General features: G+C 42.5%; 2 protein-coding genes across 4 annotated transcripts in view; one reads left to right on the plus strand and one right to left on the minus strand.

Annotated features, from left to right (window-relative positions):
* The window catches only part of LOC133584197 (activin receptor type-2A-like), a 43860-nt gene extending 36214 nt beyond the window's left edge, over window positions 1-7646 (minus strand). Inside the window, exons 1-3 of one of the 3 annotated variants that reach the window (XM_061937705.2) lie at window positions 7480-7646; window positions 5997-6320; window positions 5525-5655 (exon numbers count right to left, since the gene is read on the minus strand). In XM_061937705.2, the coding sequence (XP_061793689.1) occupies window positions 5525-5655; window positions 5997-6241 (376 nt within the window). In that variant the 5' untranslated portion in view covers window positions 6242-6320; window positions 7480-7646. Of the gene's footprint in view, window positions 1-5524; window positions 5656-5813; window positions 6806-7479 lie in introns of those variants that run through there. The other 2 variants (XM_061937703.2, XM_061937704.2) reach the window with 2 other exon arrangements.
* A 3-nt stretch (window positions 7647-7649) lies between these two features.
* On the plus strand, window positions 7650-23456 carry LOC133584358 (cell division cycle-associated protein 7-like). The gene is made up of 8 exons (XM_061937718.1): window positions 7650-7884; window positions 13330-13611; window positions 13681-13761; window positions 17000-17140; window positions 17229-17372; window positions 22903-23052; window positions 23144-23280; window positions 23346-23456. Exons 1-8 carry the CDS (start codon window positions 7735-7737, stop codon window positions 23386-23388), a joined length of 1128 nt encoding a protein of 375 aa, XP_061793702.1. The 5' UTR covers window positions 7650-7734; the 3' UTR covers window positions 23389-23456.
* Window positions 23457-23690: the final 234 nt, after the last annotated feature.

A 23690-nucleotide genomic window follows, 5' to 3' on the forward strand; every position in this document is an offset into this window, starting at 1 on the left:
ATTAGATGAAGAATGAATCATAATCCATTCAAAAGGTATAAAAAAAAAAAAGTGGCCACAAATGAGCGTCTTTTCATTTCTGCCTCACCATCTCTAGGTATGAGTTGAATGTCAAAGTTGACCAACTTCTTGTTTTATGACAACTCTCTTCTATACATGTAAGAGGCATGATTTATAATCTAGAATTAACTTTCACCAGCTCAGCGCCTATGTAGCAGCTAAAGTATGTCAATACAACAGCTGTGATCACAGCGCCACTAAAAGTAGTTCGTCTGTGTTAACACTTAAAGTAACAATATCACTAATACTTGGATAGAATTCAGGTCACGAGATGTATATGGAGTATTGTTGGCGGTTTTGGGATGTTTTTTTAGGAGGCGAAATATCTGTATTGTTATCCACCTCGTACTTGCCGTATTTTACGAGTTAAAATGCATACAAAAATTACATAGAGATTATAAATGATGGACAAAATTCCAAAAAAGTGCAGTTCCCCTTTAAAGACAACACGGATACTTTTTATGTGGATTTGGAATGGATTTATAATCTATTCAAGGGTATTTATTTACACAACCGCAGACAGTTTAGGGACAGACAGACAACTTATTTACTACTGGTGTGTGGAATTGATTGTCGATTAATTGCACCCTCAAGTAATTTGAAGCAAAAATGAAGTGCACTACATGGCTACAACCACCAGAGGCACTATTGATTCGGTTTCAGCAAATGTTTTGTTTCACTTAAAAATACTTTAAAATAAGAGCTGTTTTAGTTATAAGCTTCCCCACCATTAATTGAGGTTGTAAATGCCACAATGAACCCTGTGAGGTTCTACCAAAACATTTGGTCTTACTTACTAGCATTAGCTTGTAGCTAAAGCTCAAAAAAGCTTTGTTTTCCAAGTGAATGTGAAGACAGTGCTGAGAAAATGTGGATGATATTCAATGAATAAAATAAAGTGTGTAGCTAGCTTACTCGGTGAAGCAATTCAAGAGTATCACTGCTAGTCTGCACCATACTAAAGCAGAATGAGTCAATAAAGGAGCAGAGAATGTTACAATAATATCTAAATGGCAGATATTTATCCATGAAAATATAGGGAAGCTGCTGATGGTGTGTTTGACGGAGAATCAGCTGGAGGGAGAGGTGGAAGTTTTGGGTACCTCACAATTACGATTAAGTAGCTACGATTCGAATACAAATCGATTATTATTGATGCATCTTTAATTTATGTATATTGATGCAGTTTTACATTACTTTCCTTTCACTAAATAAGCGTTCATCACTTGCAATTTTTAAACACAGTGCATTTGTAAGAAGAAACAGTTGAACTAATGCCCATTACAATCATTGATTTAATGGAGAAATGTGCAAAACTGAAACATAAAAGGAGCTGGTCGGATATCTCGGTGAGGTGGTTCGTTGTGGTCGCCCAAATTATACAACTGTCTGCATTACTTTATTTACAATAAATTAATAATCGATTATTGACATTTACTAACCAATTCTACAATCGCTCGTGTCCCAAGTGCGATCCATCTAAAAATGTATAATTTCCCCGACCCCTAAAGAGATACCATAGAAGTCTACTCTCCAAGGTAAAAGCTATACATTATTATATTACATTACTTCATAAAACTACTATAGTTAGTAGAATATTCTGTTGTATTGTTTTTCATACAATATTTAATATCTAAAGTTGTTTTGATATTTTTAAAAAGGCATGTTACAGGTTACAATTGTGCTGTTTTTGTGGGGGTCGAGCACCAATTAAATTGAGCCAATCAAAACAAGAGCTTGTGAGTTGAGGTACCACTATAAAGCAATGAAATTGTGTAAACAAATTAAAAATATATATAAATAAATAAAAAGGCAGAAAAGAAAATATGTTAAGTTGATGTAAAAGAAAAAAAAAAGAAAACACTTTCCGTGGTATATTACACCTGGAGGCCACATGTTAAAAAACAGGTGGATTAACGACATGAGTGGGTTTTCAAGCTCTGACTTCTCCTTGGCATTATCGCCGTAGCAACTACTCTCACCAGCCTAAATCTCCGCTTCCACACCGAATGCCTCGCCTTTTTGTCCACACTTACTGTCCCTCACATGAAATATTAGTACCATTTGAGAAATCAGCATGAAGGTGTATCAAACCGAAAAATCTGAATACACATACTGTTATAACCCAACAAAAACTGTCAGAACTTTAAGAAATATTCAAATATTGCAACAATTACACATCCATGACATGGCATTCTTCTGGCTTGCAATATACTTCTTATTTAACTGGTGGCATATAAATAGGAGTTGAGAACAGTCAGAGAGAAAGAGACTTTGGCAGTTCTTGGGAAAAATCATATTTTAGGCAGTGGCTGAAGCGGTAGAGCAAGGTTGGCGGTTGAAACGCAGCTTCCTCCATCCCAGTCACCGCTATTGTGTCCTTGGGCAAGACACTTTACCCACCTTAGCTCCAATGCAGCCCACACTGGCGTATAAATGTCAATGAATGTGCTACAAATATAACTCACCACTACCAGACTGCAGATTGAAAAAATAAAGGGTGTCGAGAAAGGCGCTATATAAATGTTAATGTTTATTTATATTTACAATTGTATTGAATTCATACATTTAAATAAAGATATACATTTTCTATCGCTTGTCCCTTACAGGGTCGCGGGGGGTGCTGGAGCCTATCCCAGCTGCACACGAGCGGAAGGCGGCGTACACCCTGGACAAGTTGCCACCTCATCGCAGGGCCAAAACAGATAGACAGACAACATTCCATCCATTTTCTACCGTTTGTCCCTTTCGGGGTCGCGGGGGGTGCTGGGGCCTATCCCAGCTGCACATGGGCGGAAGGCGGTGTACACCCTGGACAAGTCGCCATCTCATCGCAGGGCCAACACAGATAGACAGACAACATTCACACTCACACACACTACATAAATATAGAAATAATTAATTTTGATTTTTTTTTAAAAAAAGGGTTTTTATCCATCCACCCATTTTCTACCTCTCGTCCCTTTTGAGGTATAAATAATAATAATAATAATTTATTATAATAAAAAACTTTTTTTTTTTTTTAATTCATTAACAATTTTTTTTCCTTTTTTTTTTTTATTGAGACAAAGATTATTTATGTATTTAATATTTGTATGCTTACTATGGTATATTATCTATTTACTATCTATTTGTTCACTGTTCTGTTACAGAGAACAAGGACATTTGATAACATTTTATTACATTTATAAATTTAAATAAAGATATCCATCAATTTTCCACCGCTTGTCCCTTACAGTGAGGCTGGGGTGCTGGAGCCTATCCCAGCTGCACATATGGGAGGAAGGCGGGGTACACCCTGGACAAGTCGCCACTTCATCGCAGGGCCAACCCAGATAGACAGACAACATTCACACTCACAATCACACACACTAGATAAATGAGGATAGAAATAATCAATTTGGATTTAAAAAGGGGGTTTTATCCATCAATCCATTTTGTACCGCTTGTCCCTTTTGGGGTATTAATGATAATAATAATAATAATAATAATAATAATAATAATAATTATTATTATTAAAAACTTTTTTTTTTTAATTCCATCAACAATTTATTTATTTATTTATTTTTAATTGAGACAAAGATTATTTATGTATTGAATATTTGTATGCTTATTATGGTATATTATTATTTATTTGTTCACTGTTCTGTTACAGAGAACAAGGAAATTGGAGAAAATTGTATTAAATTAATACATTTAAATAAAGTTGTCCATCCATTTTCAACCGCTTGTCCCTTATGGGATCGCGGGGGGTGCTGGAGCCTATCCCAGCTGCACATGGGCGGAAGGCGGTGTACACCCTGGACAAGTCGCCACCTCATCGCAGGGCCAACACAGAGACAGACAACGTCTACACTCACAATCACACACACTACATAAATATAGAAATAATTAATTTGGATTTTAAAAAAAAAGGGGTTTTATCCATCCATCTATTTTCTACCGCTTGTCCCTTTTGGGGTATTAATAATAATAATAATAATAAAAATAATAATAACTTATTATAAAAAACTGTTTTTATTTTTTATTCCATCAACAATTTTTTTTCCTTTTTTTTATTGAGACAAAGATTATTTATTTATTTAATATTTGTATGCTTACTATGGTATATTATTTATTTATGCTCTATTTGTTCACTGTTCTGTTACAGAGAACAAGGACATTTGATAAAATGTTATTAAATTAATACATTTAAATAAAGATATCCATCCATTTTCTACAGCTTGTCCCTTACAGTGTGGCGGGGGGTGCTGGAGCCTGTCCCAGCTGCACATATGGGAGGAAGGCGGCGTACACCCTGGACAAGTCGCCACATCATTGCACGGCCAACCCAGATAGACAGACAACATTCACACTCACAATCACACACACTCGATAAATGAGGATAGAAATAATCAATTTGGATTTAAAAAAGGGCTTTTATCCATCAATCCATTTTGTACCGCTTGTCCCTTTTGGGGTAATAATAATAATAATTATTATTATTATTATTATAAAAACTTTTTTTTTTTTTTTTTTTTAATTCCATCAACAATTTTTTTTTTTTTTTATTGAAACAAAAATTATTTATGTATTGAATATGTGTATGCTTACTATGGTATATTATTATTTATTTGTTCACTGTTCTGTTACAGAGAACAAGGAAATTGGAGAAAATTGTATTAAATTAATACATTTAAATAAAGATGTCCATCCATTTTTTACCGCTTGTCCCTTATGGGATCGCGGGGGGTGCTGGAGCCTATCCCAGCTGCACATGGGCAGAAGGCGGGGTACAATCATCTCAATCAATTTGGATTTAAAAAAAAGGGGTTTTATCCATCCATCCATTTTCTACCGCTTGTCCCTTTTGGGGTATTAATAATAGTAATAATAATAATAATTTATTATTATAAAAATGTCTTTTTTTAAAATTCCATCAATAATTTATTTTTCCTTCTTTCTTTTTTTTTTATTGAGACAAAGATTATTTATGTATTTAATATTTGTATGCTTACTATGGTATATTATTTATTTATTCTTTATTTGTTCACTGTTCTGTTACAGAGAACAAGGAAATTGGATAAAACTGCTATGGTATGAAAAGGGGTCGGATTAAATAAGCTCTGCTTCTTCCTACTCCTTTTCGGACGTGCTGTAATGAAACAACTGGAACTGTGTGATGCGTTACATCGTCGTATGCATGTTCTAAATAAACTGAAACTGAACTGAACGGAACAAGGTAAATGATCATTTATGATTGAAGAAGTCTAAAGGATTCATTGTTATTCTTTTGATAGCAACATTTTAAGAATACTACCAGTACGTTGACAGCAAAAAATCTAATCATTTCTGACTTTAACCACAGAAATGTGGTTAAAGTCATTATTTATTCAGCTAATTGTTGAAATAAACAATCTTTTCATACATGTAAACGTACATACTGCATGAACTATGGGGTACTTTAATAGAAAAGTTGACTCACCCAGTGCCAGCAGCAGGCCCCACCGTCGCAAGATCATCATGGTCACTCTGAGCAGGTTTTTCCCCCCCCATTTCATGGGAATGTAGAGGGAGGTTCTCACATCAAGCATCACTCCCACAAGCACAGCACACCTGCAGGAAGCCCACACCAAATAATGGGCTGTGGGAATACATCAAAACTGTATCTTTCAGTCTGACTGGAAACCCTCCTTACTCCTCGAAGTACAGAATGTACATGTGTGTGTGTGTGTGTGTGTGTGTGTGTGTGTGTGTGTGTGTGTGTGTCTGACCTGATAACATTGATGGCACTCGGCGCCATCTTGGCCACAATATTAGGTACACCTTCCATTGATTCGATACAATTTGTATAAGACAAGTCAGTCTTTTTAAAAAGATAATAAAGATCAATACATTCTGACTGGAAACCCTCCTTACTCCTCGAAGTACAGTATGTACATGTGTGTGTTTCTGACCTGATAACAATGATGTCATCTCCCTGAGCACCGGCTCCCCCCAGGACTGTGTCCTGAGTCCGCTGCTGTTCACACTGATGACCCATGACTACTGCGCCATGTCCACTACTAACCACACTGTGAAGTATGCGGACGACACAACAGTAGTGGCCCTCATCCGTGACAACAACGGAGCTGAAACATCTGGTTGACTGGTGCAGAACCAACAACCTGGTCCTGAACGTCGACAAGACCAAGGAGATCATCGTCGACTTCAGGAGGCACCAGTCCAGCCACACTCCACTCTTCAGCACAGCAGTGGAGATCGTAAGCAGCACCAAGTTCCTGGGGGTGCAGATAACTGACAATATGACTTGGTCCCTACACACCGGAGCTCTTGTAAAAAGAGATCAGCAGCGCATGCACTTTTCGCGTCGGATGAAAAGAGCACAGCTCCCTCCCCCCATTCTCACCAAATTCTACAGACGCACTATAGAGAGCCTACTGACCAACTGCATCTCTGTCTGGACTGGAGTCTGCAGTGCCTCAGACTGAAAGTCTCTGCAGAGCACTCCTCTTCCTCCTATACAGGAGATCGCAAAAAGCCGTTGCCTGACCAGGGCTCAGAAAATCTGTAGAGACTCCTCCCACCCCCACCAAGGACTGTTTTCACTGCTGGGCTCTAGAAAGAGGTTCCGCAGCCTCCGTAGCAGAACCTCCAGGTTCTGTAACAGCTTCTTCCCTCAGGACATAAGACTCTTGAACGCATCAAAATAATTCCCTCAATTCCCCCCCCAAAAACAGATTAACTCGCTGGAATATAAAGACAATATAACATACATCCATAAAGGTGGATGCATATGCAAATTAGAGTGTCCGCCCTGAGATCGGTAGGTCGAGTCATACCAAAGACTATAAAATGGGACCCATTACCAGATCCCTGCTTGGCACTCAGCATCAAGGGTTGGGATTGGGGGTTAAATCACCAAAAATTATTCCCGGGCGCGGCGACCGCTGCTGCTCACTGCTCCCCTCACCTCCCAGGGGGTGGGGGTGATGGGTCAAATGCAGAGGATAATCTCACCACACCTAGTGCGTGTGTGTGTGTGTGTGTGTGTGTGTGTGTGTGTGTGTGTGTGTGAGACAATCATTAGTACTTTAACTTTAAAAAGTTCAATATATTTATCTGTACAGTAATCTATTTATTTATATCTGCCCATTATTGCTGCACTACTGCACTACAACGAGCCAATGCAACGAAATGTCGTTCTTATCTGTACTGTAAAGTTCATATTTGAATGACAATAAAAGGAAGTCCAAGTCTAAGTCGACTAAGCGCCATCTTGGCCACAATAGTAGGTACACCTTCAATTAGACTCAATACAATTTGCATCAGACAAGTCAGCCTTTTTAAAAAGATAATAAAGATACATTTACCGCAACATACACAACATTGTTTTTAAATGCCATACTACAAATCAAACATTCAAGTAAAGCATGTTACCTGTAAGTGTCGAAGGTTCCGAATGTTAGGAGTTCAACTACATACAGTATGTCAGTATCTTCAAACGACGGTTGCGCGTTTTCCACTTCAGCGTTTTTCACGCGGGCGGACGTTAAGAATAGTGACCGAAAATAAGTGTCAAGCTTGTCTCTTATTACCTAAACAAGCGCTTCCTGCTTCAATCAGCTTAATTAGTAGTAGTTTCTCGCTGCCGCTCTGACTGACCATTCAAATGTAAACGCTAACACAACACAGATGTTGCATATGTCAACTTTTTTGTGTCTTTTAAAGTTTAGGATGTACCCCCTGACGGAGGAGCTGGCGGAGGTTTTCGCAGAAGACTCTGAGAACGATAAAACATTTTACGGTTTTGGTGACGAAGAGCTGAGTGACCACTGCAACCAGGTCCAGTGTGTTTGTGTTATATATGTCTTCATTTTAATACAAATTTACTTTTTTTTATTTTTTATTGTTGACTGTTTTAAGAAGAAGTAGGGGAAACAAAACTGTCAATATAATTAATCTACGAGCCTGATATTAGTTTCCAAATCACCAGCCTCGTAGGGCGATACGAACAACCGATACGTTTTACTTAAAATGTCATATAATTTTCTCACTAGTCTAATATAACGACAAAACCAACGACAATGTAACATAAATATAAATAAATATAGTGGAAAGAATCGTAAAAACTGTCAATATAATTAATCTACGAATCTGATATGAGTTTCCACATCACCAGCCTCGTATAGGGCGATACTGACAATCGACACTGATACTTTTTACTTAAAATGTCATATCATTTTCTCACTAGGCTAATATAACGACACAATCAACGACAATGTCACATAAATATAAATAAAGTGGAAAGAATCGAAAAACTGTCAATATAGTTAATCTACGAATCTGATATTAGTTTCCAAATAGCCTCGTAGGGCGATACTGATAATCGACACTGATACTTTTTACGTAAAATGTCATAATTTTCTAACTAGTCTAATATAACGACAAAACCAACAATGTCACAGAAATATAAATAAATATAGTGGAATGAATCGTAAAAAAAATAATCTATTTGTGAAAAGGTAATAGCAATATAGTAATTAACCCATTTTTTTTTAGGAAAGTAGACCACACTAGTTGCTGTCCATCCATCCATCCATCTTCTTCCGCTTATCCGAGGTCGGGTCGCGGGGGCAGCAGCCTAAGCAGGGAAGCCCAGACTTCCCTCTCCCCAGCCACTTCGTCCAGCTCTTCCCGGGGGATCCCGAGGCGTTCCCAGGCCAGCCGGGAGACATAGTCTTCCCAACGTGTCCTGGGTCTTCCCCGTGGCCTCCTACCGGTCGGACGTGCCCTAAACACCTCCCGAGGGAGGCGATCGGGTGGCATCCTGAGCAGATGCCCGAACCACCTCATCTGGCTCCTCTCGATGTGAAGGAGCAGCGGCTTTACTTTGAGCTCCCCCCGGATGACAGAGCTTCTCACCCTATCTCTAAGGGAGAGCCCCGCCACCCGGCGGAGGAAACTCATTTCGGCCGCTTGTACCCGTGATCATGTCCTTTCGGTCATGACCCAAAGCTCATGACCAAAGGTGAGGATGGGAACGTAGATCGACCGGTAAATTGAGAGCTTTGCCTTCCGGCTCAGCTCCTTCTTCACCACAACGGATCGATACAGCGTCTGCATTACTGAAGACGCCGCACCGATCCGCCTGTCGATCTCACGATCCACTCTTCGCTCACTCGTGAACAAGACTTCGAGGTACTTGAACTCCTCAATTTGGGGCAGGGTCTCCTCCCCAACTCGGAGATGGCACTCCACCCTTTTCCGGGCGAGAACCATGGACTCGGACTTGGAGGTGCTGATTCTCATCTCCAGTCGCTTCACACTCGGCTGCGAACCGATCCAGTGAGAGCTGAAGATCCTGGCCAGATGAAGCCATCAGGACCACATCATCTGCAAAAAGCAGAGACCTAATCCTGCAGCCACCAAACCGGATCCACTCAACGCCTTGACTGCGCCTAGAAATTCTGTCCATAAAAGTTATGAACAGAATCGGTGACAAAGGGCAGCCTTGGCGGAGTCCAACCCTCACTGGAAACGTGTCCGACTTACTGCCGGCAATGCGGTTACTAGTTACTGTGCAGATTAAAAATCAATATTTAACCTTTTCTCAAATATAGACTAGATCAGTGGTTCTCAAACTTTTTGTTCACCAAGTACTACGTCTGAAAAAACTGTGCTTTCCCCATAATGACCAACATTAAAATACAGTAGCGCAGTAGGCCTAAGTATTCATTAAAAACAAGGCAAAGGTTTAAAGAAAAAAATAATATTTACTACTTTTGACCGGTGTAACATTACACACAGTGTGAACAGTAACACTGTGTTTGAATGTAGGGGAACCACACTGTACTTTAACCAAGTGATTCTTTGGGGTACCACTAGATCAAGGGCCGCATTGGGCTAAAATGTGGTTGACTGCATGTACAGTAGCTGTGTGTGTGTATATATCTTATATATGTGTACATTTATTAATATAATGGATATATAATTAATAGGATATTAAGAGTATGTGAAAGTTTGACTCCTACCTTGTTTACTTTCGTGACGACCATAAAGTTTTGTAATTAATCAGAAATATCAAGCAGCTGAAATGCAAACAAGGATACATGTGGAGTGTTTTCAATTTTCCCATAATGCTTTGTAACGGATTTAAATGGGTGTAATTTAGAATTTGTTATGGTGCATGGACGTTTTTTATAATATCCACATAGTTCAGTTAGCAGGTTGTGTTATATGTGACCATGTCTGTTGACATTTGTGTGGGTTAGATTTTTTTGTTTTTTTTTGTTTTGCACCATGACTAGGGAACTAGTTTGTTTGCACTGGGTCATATAAGTAAATGCTGTGCATAATTCATGGAAGTATTATTGTAGGAAAATGATTTGCGAACATGCATCTCAATCTGTGCGTGTCTAATCCATTTTGCGTGCGTGTGTACTAATTTGTGTGTCTGTATCAATCCGAGTGTGTGTAATCAGATCCGTTTGTGTGTTTTAGAGCCATGTACGAGTGCTCTAAATTGTCTGTCTGTCCTTAATCAGAAAGAACCCTCGATTGGCTGTCTACTTACACGTGACTTTTGCGACATTTCTGCAGTGTAAGATTTGAGCGAGCGCGTCCAGATTCGTGAGCGTGTAATACAACATGTGCGTGCGTGTCTGAAAGAGAGACGCCAAGACCCGCCTTAAGTTGATTGTGATTGGTTTTAACTGTGTTTCCCGTGGTTGGTCAAATGCAGGAACAGTGGCTTGATTATTTCGAACAATCAATCAGAGTTACTCAAACTATGGCAAGCTGCTAAAATTAATCCATCCATCCATCTTCTACAGCTTGTCTCTCGGGGTTGCGGGGGGGTGCTGGAGCCTATCCCAGCTGCACCAAAGTTTTTTTGGGAAAAAAAATAGAGTAGTGAATGTGGCGTGAGAAAGGGTTCAATTTAAACTGTCACGCTCAACGTGTAAAGCTTGGTAGCTCTGAGCAAGTGTAGGAGTGTGGTCCATCGTTGTTGACTTCAAGGCAGACTAACATGATCAGTGGCTGCAAGGCGCCAACTAGTGGTGAGTCTAAAGAAAGGCTATGGGGCATTACAGACAAACAACTCTTTTTACACGTTCAAAGCCAACTTTGCGATAGCGAATATTTACACAACTTTTATTACATTGTTTACGTTTTTGTAATTTTACACTATAAGTGACACAATTATTCAATTATCTTAATATTTCAAGTGAAAAGTATCGGCCACCATTCGAATAGGAAGCTAACTTCACCCTAGTATCCTCTTAGAGGTGTGAATCTTAAAACACCCAACGATTCGATCCGATTACGTGGGTCAATGTTTTTCAACCACTGTGCCCGGGCACACTAATGTGCCGTGGGAAATTATGCAAATTCACCTAACTGGTCCCAAAAACTATTTTTGAAAATCAATAATTATAATCTGCAAATAATGTGCCGTTGTCGAGTGTCTGTGCTGTGTAGAGCTCAGCAGGGTAACCATGTAATACTCTTCCATATCAGTAGGTGGCAGCAGGTAGCTAATTACTTTGTAAAAGTCGAAACGTGTCGGGTGAGACGAGGATGGTTTGTTGTGATCCCAATATGCAGAGCACAGCGGGAGACAGCGTGCAGGTAAAAGGTAAGTAACGCCTAAACCAAAAATGAACAAAAAGGCAAGTCCCGCTAGGAAAAGGCACTGACGCATCAAGATGGCTATGCAAAACGAAACTGAACTGGCTGCAAAGTAAACAAACAGAATGCTGGACGACAGCAAAGACTTGCAGCGTGCGGAGCAGAGACGGCGTCCACAAAGTACATCCGTGCATGACATGACAATCAATAATGTCCACACAAAGAAGGATAGCGCACGCACAACTGAAACAGTCTTAATTGCAAAAACAAAGCAGGTGCGGGAAATAGCACTCAAAATAAGGCATGGAGCTGCTACAGGGAAACACCAACAAAACAGAAAGGGCCACCAAAATAACAGCGCAAGTCAGGAACTAAAGCACTACACACTGGAACACAACAACAAACTCTAAATAAGGCACGACAACCTGGCGGAGTTTAATGTTTTAACCTTTTCTGCTGGTGGTGTGCCTCCGTATTTGTTTTAATTAAAAAACATGTGTCTTGGCTCAAAAAAGTTAGAAAAACACTGACGTGGGTGACTATTTGATTCAGAATCGATTCTCAATTCAACACTATCTTCGATTCAAACCTATTGGCACAATGTATTACTACTTGGTATAATAACAGCTTAGAATAGCTCCTTCTAGTCAAATGGCCTAAAAGCATTTTTTTGAAATTTATACTTTTTTTTTTTTAATCGATTTTTGAAAGTTATGAATCAATTTAGATTCCGGATGCATTAGAATCGCGATTGAGAAGTGATTAGATTTTTTGTGCACATCCCTAACTAGAGATGTCCGATAATATTGGACTGCCGATAAATGCTTTAAAATGTAATATCGGAAATTATCGTTATCGGTTTCAAAATTATCGGTATCGGTTTCAACAAGTAAAATGTATGACTTTTTAAAACGCCGCTGTGTACACGGTCGTAGGGAGAGGTACAGAGCGCCAATAAACCTTAAAGGCGCTAATATCTACGGCTTTTCATACACACAAGTGAATGCAAATCATACTTGGTCAACAGCCATACAGGTCACACTGAGGGTGGCCATATAAACAACTTTAACACTGTTACAAATATGCGCCACACTGTGAATCCACACCAAACAAGAATGACAAACACATTTCGGGAGAACATCCGCACCGTAACACAACAGAACAAATACTCAGAACCCCTTGCAGCACTAACTCTTCTGGCACGCTACGATATACACCCCCCGCTACGCCCTACCTCCCACCTCAACCTCCTCATGCTCTCTCAGGGAGAGCATGTCCCAAATTCCAAGCTGCTGTTTTGAGGCATGAAAAAAAAAAAATGCACTTTGTGACTTCAATAATAAATATGGCAGTGCCATGTTGGCATTTTTTTCCATAACTTGAGTTGATTCATTTTGGAAAACCTTGTTACATTGTTTAATGCATCCAGCGGGGCATCACAACAAAATTAGGCATAATAATGTGTTAATTCCACGACTGTATATATCGGTATCGGTTGATATCGGAATCGGTAATTAAGAGTTGGGGAATATCGGATGTCGGCAAAAAAGCCATTACCGGACATCTCTACCCCTAACCATTGTTGACCTATGGTGCTATCAATGTCTTCTAACGTATAACAAACGCGATGAAAGTGTGCTCGCTTTTGTTCCTTAGAACGCTGACATGCAAGGTGAAGATGAAGGCCGACCTTGTCTTCCCTGCAAGCAAACTACGTCCAAAACCTTCAAACTGAGAGTGGCGCTTCGCTCGGCTCCGTCAGACCAAAACTCCACCGATGAGGATGAAGACGAGGATGGAGAGTGGCTGCAAAAGACAAGGGTGAAGACAAGTCAGACAAAGGAGGACGAAGGTGTTACATCTGAGGAAGAATGTGAAGATGTGTCCGACTTCTTTCTGGCCAAGAGGGAACAAAACATCCGAGCCAACAAAGCAATGGTAAGATGGAGGAATCCTTTTGCTGAAGTATCAATGATAAAGCTGGACCTCTTCCTTCTCTGACGGCAGCTGGCTCAGCTGATGGCCGACCTGCAGAAGATGCCTGAAGGTGCTGCTTTTCTGAAAAAGCCAGAAGCAAAACCATCTAAGGTGAGAAACTCTTTACGTAGATGATGGAAAGAGTCCTTTGGTGGGTTTTTTTTCATCATTTTGGCTGTTAAATCGAGAAAATAAACGACTATTTGGTCTGTGCAACAAGCATGCACATTCCTAAGTTTGTAACGGTGAAATGAATAAGTAGGATAGGATAGGACTTTATTGTCATTGCACAAGTACAACGAAACTATGTTTTCAGCACAAACCCGTTCAAGATTAGACAAACAAACAGTGTACAGGGTTACAGAACAGGAACGCTGATGGGTCACCAGAGGCGCCCCGTAAAAGATAAAAAGTAAAACGCTGGGGAAGAAGATCCATCCATCCATCCATCTTCTTCCGCTTATCCGAGGTCGGGTCGCGGGGGCAGCAGCCTAAGCAGGGAAGCCCAGACTTCCCTCTCCCCAGCCACTTCGTCCAGCTCCTCCCGGGGGATCCCGAGGCGTTCCCAGGCCAGCCGGGAGACATAGTCTTCCCAACGTGTCCTGGGTCTTCCTCGTGGCCTCCTACCGGTCGGACGTGCCCTAAACACCTCCCTAGGGAGGCGCTCGGGTGGCATCCTGACCAGATGCCCGAACCACCTCATCTGGCTCCTCTCGATGTGGAGGAGCAGCGGCTTTACTTTGAGCTCCCCCCGGATGACAGAGCTTCTCACCCTATCTCTAAGGGAGAGCCCCGCTTGTACCCGTGATCTTGTCCTTTCAGTCATAACCCAAAGCTCATGACCATAGGTGAGGATGGGAACGTAGATCGACCGGTAAATTGAGACCTTTGCCTTCCGGCTCAGCTCCTTCTTCACCACAACGGATCGATACAGCGTCCGCATTACTGAAGACGCCGCACCGATCCGCCTGTCGATCTCACGATCCACTCTTCCCTCACTCGTGAACAAGATTCCGAGGTACTTGAACTCCTCCACTTGGGGCAAGATCTCCTCCCCAACCCGGAGATGGCACTCCACCCTTTTCCGGACGAGAACCATGGACTCGGACTTGGAGGTGCTGATTCTCATCCCAGTCGCTTCACACTCAGCTGCGAACCGATCCAGTGAGAGCTGAAGATCCTGGCTAGATGAAGCCATCAGGACCACATCATCTGCAAAAAGCAGAGACCTAATCCTGCAGCCACCAAACCGAATCCCCTCAACGCCTTGACTGCGCCTAGAAATTCTGTCCATAAAAGTTATGAACAGAATCGGTGACAAAGGGCAGCCTTGGCGGAGTCCAACCCTCACCGGAAACGTGTCCGACTTACTGCCGGCAATGCGAACCAAGCTCTGACACTGATCATCCCTGTATGATCAGTGTCAGAGCTTGGGGAAGAAGATGAGTAAAAAAATACAATCTAGACTGGGCTCCTAAGGGGGCCTAGTCTGGAGTGGGAAAAAACCTCCATGCCATGCACACAAACATGTAACATATAATCACGACAACTCACAACAGAGGGGCGGGGAGTTGGGACCCTGGAGGTCGACTGCTGCTGTGAAGCGCTGCCAGCCGTCCATCACCCCGAGGGGAATCAAGCGGTGGTGAAGGCGTGGGGTGTATATGCCCATTGTCTTGGGTGTGTTGATGTAGTGTTCATAGGCCTGGGGCCGATCTGCATGCAAGCAAAAGTTTGACTCAAGGTGTCGCTGAGGAGGGAGGGAGGTCAAAAGCGTCCATCATTGAGGTGAAGTGGGCGTGTGAGTGGGAAAAAAAGAAGCTTGGGATCTCACCATGTTTGCTACTTTTTCTTTGACACAATGCTATATGCCTAATCAATTATTGAACACAACAAAAAAGTAAGGCATTACCGCACTGACGTAACAGCGGAAATAATCACATAATTGGCCAATACAACAGAATCCGCAGTTAAACACACAATATCAGGGAAATTGACGATTGTGAAATGCTGTCATTGGGAGGAAATTGGAACGTTTGTTTGGGAAAATGTGTCCAAGACCTGAAACATGTCTACTTGAAAACAGTGACTAAACTACAAAGCTAACCCTAGCAAGAGCAATGCATAAACCCACAACACATCTAATCTTCTTATGTGGTTGTGAACGTTGTAAGATCAATGTACAAACAGGACAGTGGCTCTTTTTTTTTTTCCCTCAACAGCCTCAACTCCTTTCCTTACTCGTCAAGCTCAGGACAGCAGCACACTTATCCCCTTCACAATAATAGCGCTGTGCGCAACATTTGATCTGACTGCGCTAACAAAATAAAGGTTTCATAAAAGTACCTTACACAAGCACCATTTACCCAATAGTGTTCAAAATTGTCCGAAAATGTATTGCACCATTAAATGTGAGGATTTTTGCATTTTATGAAGTTTTTTATTCATGACACAATACACTTCCCAGTGGTCGAGTGTAAAAATGGAGAAATGAAAACATTTAGTTGTAATATTTTTTCATATTGATATTGTTCATTTTTATCTATTGTTTTTGCTGTTATTATTTAGTTTATTTGTTACCAATTTGGACTTTTAAATTATATTTAAATAAAAATGTTGGTGGTACAATAAATACCCATGTTTTCAAATTAATAAATACTTGTGATTTCAAAACTGCACTTTGAGATGTTCAATAATTATTCAAGTACAATTTTGCTAACGGAGATTGAGAGTCCATTTTACTGTCTTTTTTTTTTTTTTTTTTGTACTTATTTAGGATAATCAGAAGTTCACTGATGAAAAGTCAAAGGTCATTACATCATTTAAAAGGTTTACTTCCTTTATTATTGTTTATTATGATTACATCAGGGGCTCTCTAAATTAAAGTTAAAGTCCCAATGATTGTCACACACACACTAGGTGTGGCGAAATTATTCTCTGCATTTGACCCATCACCCTTGATCACCCCGTGGGAGGTGAGGGGAGCAGTGAGCAGCAGCGGTGGCCGCGCCCGGGAATCATTTTTGGTGATTTAACCCCCAATTTCAACCCTTGATGCCGAGTGCCAAGCAGGGAGGTAATGGGTCCCATTTTTATAGTCTTTGGTATGACTCTGCCGGGGTTTGAACTCACATACCCATCTCAGGGCGGACACTAACCATAATGCTGACTATATTATTGTTTGTCAATCATTTGTGGGACAATATATTGCCCAGCTAATGAAGAGCTGTAGAAGCACGGGTGTTTACATTTTTGAAAGAAACGATAAAAAGAAGCAAGGGGTAAGCAGCTTTGCATAATATTAGCCTTAAACCAGAATAAAATCCACTAATGTGAATTACAACCTCAGATGAAGCGTCCACCTCGCTCTGGAAAGGAGTCCAGAAGGAACTCAGAGCGCTCATCCCGCAGACACACCCGCTCTATGGGAAGACACGAGGCCCCCCAGGAAGCAGACGTGGACCTCAGCCTGGAAGAGGAGCTTCTTCAAGTAGGTTCTGGAAGACAAGGGTATTATCAAAGATGGCATCAAAACGGCTCACTTTATTGTAGTATTTACCCCGATGTGTGTGTTGCAGGTTCGTGGTGCCCCGCGCAGACGTGGGACCCCGCGAGCCAATCACAGCAAGCCTCACATCATCAGGCCCGTGGAGGACATCACTGAGGACCAGCTGCAACTGGTGGCAGACAACATGACCGACAAAGTCTACAACAGAGTTACTGTGGGTTCTGTCTCTTTTATTACCACCTGTTCTCAGTCTGTACACAGCCAGTAAACATGCAGATGACTTAAGTCTTTTTAAAATTCAACACTTAAAAATGTTGAATATACAGTACAGGTCAAAAGTTTGGAAGCACCTTCTCATTCAGTGTTTTTTTTATTTTCATGACTATTTACTTTTTGTAGATTGTCACATCAAAACTATGAATGAACACGTGTTAAAAAAAACACATCACAAAAAAGGTGAAATAACCGAAAACATGTTTTATATTCATTATATATATATACACCGCATTTTCCGCACTAAGGCGCTCCGGATTATAAGGCGCACCTTCAATGAATGGCCTATTTTAAAACTTTGTTCATATATAATAATAATAATAATAATAACTGGGATTTATATAGCGCTTTTCTAAGTACCCAAAGTCGCTTTACATGTAGAACCCATATATAAGGCGCACCGCATTATAAGGCGCATAGAATAGACGCTACAGTAGAGGCTGGGGTTTACGTTATGCATCCATTAGATGGAGCTGCGCTAAAGGGAATGTCAACAAAACAAATAGTGATTGTACTGACACTTCTACTTGCTGCTCTCTGTTCAACAATCCACTGTTTGAGTTTGTCCTCCAAATGTAGCCATCTCACTTTGTTCCCTCGGAAACTGTTTAGTCTTCTTTACTTGGCGCAGGTCATCATGTTGCTTCCTCCACTTCCGCACCATTGATTCGTTAATGTTAAATTCTCTCGCCGCTGCTCTATTCCCGTGTTCTACTGCGTGACTGATCGCCTTGAGTTTAAACTCTGCGTCGTAAGCGTGTCTCTTAATAGGAGCCATTTTTGGGTCTTTACATAAAGTTTGGGTCTCGCAACTACGGTTAGCAGCCGCCAACTTCATTTTCCCCCGTAGAAGAAGAGCAGCGCTTTTTCTTCTACGGGGGAAAATGAAGTGGGCGGCTGCTTACCGTAGTTGCGAGACCTGTTGTGGCTCAATATTGGTCCATATATAAAGGTGCACCCGATTATAAGGCGCACTGTCAGCTTTTGAGAAAATTGGAGGTTTTTAGGTGCGCCTTATAGTGCGAAAATACGGTGTGTATATATTGTGATGTGCGGTCACAAACCAACCTCCCAGAGACAGTTCTGTTAGGGTTCAAACGTAGCAGTGTTGCTTTAATCAGTCACTTTTTTGAAATGCAGGCTAACTTAAATTCCTCCCGGTTGGGGTTTTCATTTAAACAAACAAATTATCGCATTTCTCATGCCTTGATCAGGTCTCCTAAATTGCCTGGAACATAGAGCAGAGAAATCTCTGATCAGTGCAAAGTTCAATAAATCACAGCATTCAGTGAATCAAACATCTTACACATTTAGCAGACTAATTTACAAACTATATTTCAGTGGAGCAACACACTTACCGCCCGATGGAAGCAGACCTTTCCCAGCAGGGAGCCAGCCACACAATGAGTCAAACACTGAGGTGCTATTTACATCAAACACAGTGATTGCCAACCTGACACAGCTGCCTTGGGGCAGGTGGCCACACATCAGCCTGATTGAGGATAAAATTAGGGATGTACTTGCCTTCAATGACCACACCTAGAGGGTGGCGTAGTTTGACCGCGTGGTGCATGCTTTCATTGTGATGGCTGGCCCTCTGCCTAGTCTCACCTGTTCGGAGGTATTGTGATGCTCCACATATCACCCCCTTTAAGCTCCTTGTTGGGACGAGGAGCTTCCTGTTCCTCATCTTCGTAGTGGCGGGACATCGCGTCGGCATGGCGGATATCCTTTCCAGGGCGGTGCTCGACGGTGAACTTATAATTTTGCAGTTCAAGGAACCAGCGTGTCACCCGAGCGTTGCTGTCCTTATTGGTGGCCATCCATTTAAGGGGGGCGTGGTCGGTCACCAGAGTGAAGCGTCTTCCCCATAGGTAATACCTGAGATGGTGGATGGCCCACTTCACAGCAAGACACTCCTTCTCCACGGTAGAGTAATTTTTCTCGTGCTTCAGCAGTTTTCGGCTAATGAAGGTTATGGGGTGTTCATCGGCGCCAACCAATTGGGCTAGGACTGCCCCGATCCCAGTGCCAGAGGCATCTGTGTGGAGGACGAATGCCTTCGTGAAGTCAGGTGCAACCAGGATGGGTTCCACACAGAGCCTGCTTTAACTTCTCGAAGGCCCCTTCCGTTTCGGTGGTCCAAGATACTCGATGGGTTGACCGTTGGCGAGTGAGGTCGTTGAGGGGGGCCGCTATTGCAGCAAAGTCTTTGATAAACTTCTGGTAGTAGCCGATCAGACCTAAGAAGGACTGCACCTGTCTTTTAGTGATGGGGCGGCGCCAGTTTCGTATCTTCTCCACCTTCTGGGCTTGGGTTGCACACACCCACGGCCTATCGTATACCCGAGGTAGTCGGGTATACTTCTTGCCGTTTGCTGTTAGACCAGCCTGACGAAGGGCCCTGAGGACAGCCTCCAGATGTTCCAGATGGTGGGCCCAGGTAGCGATTACTGATTACTGCTTTGCACACTCTTGGCATTCTCTCCATGAGCTTCAAGCACACCTGTGAAGTGAAAACCATTTCAGGTGACTACCTCTTGAAGTTCATGGAGGGAATGCCAAGAGTGTGCAAAGCAGTAATCAGAGCAACGGGTGGCTATTTTGAAGAAACTACACTGCTCAAAAAAATTAAAGGAACACTTTGAAAACACATCAGATTTCAATGGTGAAAAAAAAAAAGTGGGATATCTATACTGATATGGACAGTTTAATGTCTCAGGAACAAAAGGATGCCACATCTTTTGATGGAAATAAGTTTCCAGCCTACAGAGGGCTCAGTATACAGACACCCCAAAAATCAAAGTGAAAAAATGATGTGGCAGGCTCGTCCATATTGCCTAAATTCAATTTCTGCAACTGAAAATTATTTTCAATATCTTGTGTGGCCCTCACGTGCTTGTATGCATGCTTGACAACGTGGCGGAATGCTCCTAATGAGACGACGGATGGTGTCTTGTGCATCAGTGACCTCCTGTAAAGTCTGAGGAGCAACCTGGTGGCGTGTGATGGACCCAAACATTATGTCCCAGAGGCGTTCTATCGGGTTTAGATCAGGTGATCGTGAGGGCCATTCAATTGTGTCAATTCCTTCATCCTCCAGATACTCAATCAATCAATCGTTTATTTATATAGCCCTAAATCACAAGTCTCAAAGGGCTGTACAAACCCCAACGACATCCTCGGTACAGAGCCCACCGAAGGGACGTCGATGTGAATGACTATGAGAAACTGCATATGTGGGCAACCCCCCCTCTCTAGGGGAGACCGAAAGCAATGGATGTCGAGTGACATAATATTGTGAAAGAATAGTCCTTAGTGGATCTAACATAGTAGTGAGAGTCCAGTCTATAGTGGGGCCAGCAGGAGACCAGCAGGAGACCAAGATACTGTCTGCATACTCTTGCCACATGAGGCCGGGCAATGTCGTGGACCAGGAGGAACCCAGGACCTACTGCACCAGCGTAGGGTCTGACCATGGGTGCAAGGATTTCATCCCCATACCTAATGGCAGTCAGACTGCCGTTCTCTAGCCTGTAGAGGTCTGTTCGTCCCTCCATGGAAATGCCTCCCCAGACCATCACTGACCCACCACCGAACGGGTCATGCTGAATGTAGTTGCAGGCAGCATAGCGCTCTCCTTGGCTTCTCCAGACCCTTTCACGTCTATCACAGGTGCTCAGGGTAAACCTGCTCTCATCTGTGAAACGCACAGGGCGCCAGTGGCGGACCTGCCAATTCTGGTGTTTTATGGCAAAAGCCAATGGAGCTCCACGGTTCTGAGCAGTGAGCACAGGGCACACTACAGGACGTCGTGCCCTGAGGACACCCTCGTGAAGTCTGTTTCTGACTGTTTGGGCAGAGACATTCACACCAGTAGCCTGCTGGAGGTCATTCTGTAGGGCTCGGGCAGTGCTCAACCTGTTCCTCCTTGCACAAAGCAGCAGATATCGGTCCTGCTGATGGGATGAGGACCGTCTACGGCCCTGTCCAGCTCTCCTAGAGTAACTGCCTGTCTCCTGGAATCTCCTCCATGCTCTGGAGATTGCACTGGGAGACACATCAAATCTTCTTGCAACAGCACGCATGGATGTGCCATCCTGGAGGAGTTGGACTATCTGCGCAACTTCAGGAGGGTTAAGAAATCGCCTCATGCTCCCAGTCGTGATAATGACTCTAGCTAAAGCCAACACTTGTGGAAAAACAGTTAAAAAAGATCAAGAGGGAGGAACTTGAAATGGCCCCCACCTGCAAAACCAGTCCTATTTTGGGGGCCATCTCGTTGTTGCCCCTCTAGTGCACCTGTTGTTAATTCCATCAACACCAATGCAGCTGAAACTGATTAACAACCCCTTCTGCCACGTACCTGACCAAAACCTTATCAGAAAAGTGCAATTGAATTCATGCCATACCCTGATAAAAAACTGTTCCATTAATTTTTTTGAGCAGTGTAGAATATCTATCCATTAGAGATGCGCGGTTTGCGGACACGACCGCGGATTATCCGCGGGTCGGGCGGTTGAAATAAAAAATTTTTTTAGATTTTATTCGCGGGTCGGGCGGTTGAAATAAAAAAAAAAAAAGATTTTAAATAGATTCAGGCGGGTGGCAGTTAAACCAATTGGGAAATATATATACATAGTTAAATGTTGTTACCTACATACGAAAAACGAGCAGCACTCTTTGAAACAGGCAATTATTTATACTCGGGCACCTGCAGCACGCCACAACAGAAGAAGAAAAAAAAAAAAGATGGCAACGCCGGCAGCAAACGTGGTACGCGACAAACTAAAAAAGGGAATACTAAAGACCAGGGGAAAAAAAGGCCAGAAAAGTTCAGCGTGGACTCGTTTTTATGAGGTTGTAAATCAGGATGATAGTAATGCTGGCTACGTGATTTGCAAGAGCTGCGACGCTGTTTATGTCTACGACAGTCACAAAACCGGGACATCTAACATGGTGCATCACATTTGTGCAAAACCCCGAACCTCCACAAACACCCTGAGCATGAGCAGTTTCGTCCGCCGTGATCCCAGAAGAGTGCCACAGGATGTTAAAACAAGGCTTACAGATGCATGTGTGCCTGCAGCAGTTTGAGTGGCGCGAGCGCGTTTGGAGGTGCGCTCAGCGCGGCTCCCAGATGATTGCACACTGGTGTGCGTCTGAGCCGTGACAGCGTGGCACGCATTGCATGTCTCTGCTGCACTGGATCAGTCTCCTTTCTTTAACAGGCAAAAGCTTTCTAACCTCACTAATGCATTGCATCGTCTATATTAGATATATAACAACGGGTGGGTGCGGGCGGGTGCGGTTTTGATAAAATGTTAGTTCGGGTGGATGGCGGATGGGTGACGACTTTTGTGATGCGGTTGCGGATGAAATAATTGCCTATCCGCGCATCTCTACTATCCATCCAATTTGGACTTAGACTTAAACTCTTTTATACACTTGTTCTGGTTTTTGCTTGTCAGGGCTCCACGTGTCACCAGTGCCGTCAGAAGACCGTTGACACCAAGACCTGCTGCCGCCACCAGGAGTGTCGGGGCATCCAGGGTCAGTTCTGCGGGCCGTGCTTGAGGAACCGATACGGGGAGGACATCAGGAAGGCCCTCCTTGATCCGGTGTGAACACTTGAGGATAACTTTGTCACAAGATAATCTGGCCAAATGGTGTCTTTTACCCTTGATTTCTGGACCATTTTGTAACGTGCAGGACTGGACTTGCCCTCCCTGCCGAGGTATCTGCAACTGCAGCTTCTGCCGCCTGCGAGAGGGCCACTGTCCCACGGGGATCTTGTTCCCTCTGGCTCAGTACCACGGCTTCTCAGACGTCCACTCCTACCTCCGCAGGTAACGAGTACCATTCGCTGTCGCTTTTTAGTGCGCAAATGGACAAAACATCTCTCTTTTTCCAGCCTCCAACACAAGGCCAAGAGTGAGAGTGCAGATGTGAGCTGAGATGAGAAGATACTGTGTGACTTTTAACCAATAAAGATTTTTACAACGGACTACTCTTTGCATTTAACGTCCCCACAAGTCACCAAAAATAGTTGATCAAGTTGTAACGTAAATGGAAGCCGCGTCAAAAGAGCATCCTGAGTACAGTACCCTCCCCCCAAAAATTACATGTCAAGATCCTCTATGGCAGTTATGGTTGCCCTCAGAGGGCCCCTTTTAACAATGATTAATATATATATATATATATATATATATATATATATACACACACACACACATGTAATACATTAACAATATTTTTT

Source organism: Nerophis lumbriciformis, linkage group LG03 (assembly GCF_033978685.3).
Source record: "Nerophis lumbriciformis linkage group LG03, RoL_Nlum_v2.1, whole genome shotgun sequence".
Classification (NCBI taxonomy): domain Eukaryota; kingdom Metazoa; phylum Chordata; class Actinopteri; order Syngnathiformes; family Syngnathidae; genus Nerophis; species Nerophis lumbriciformis.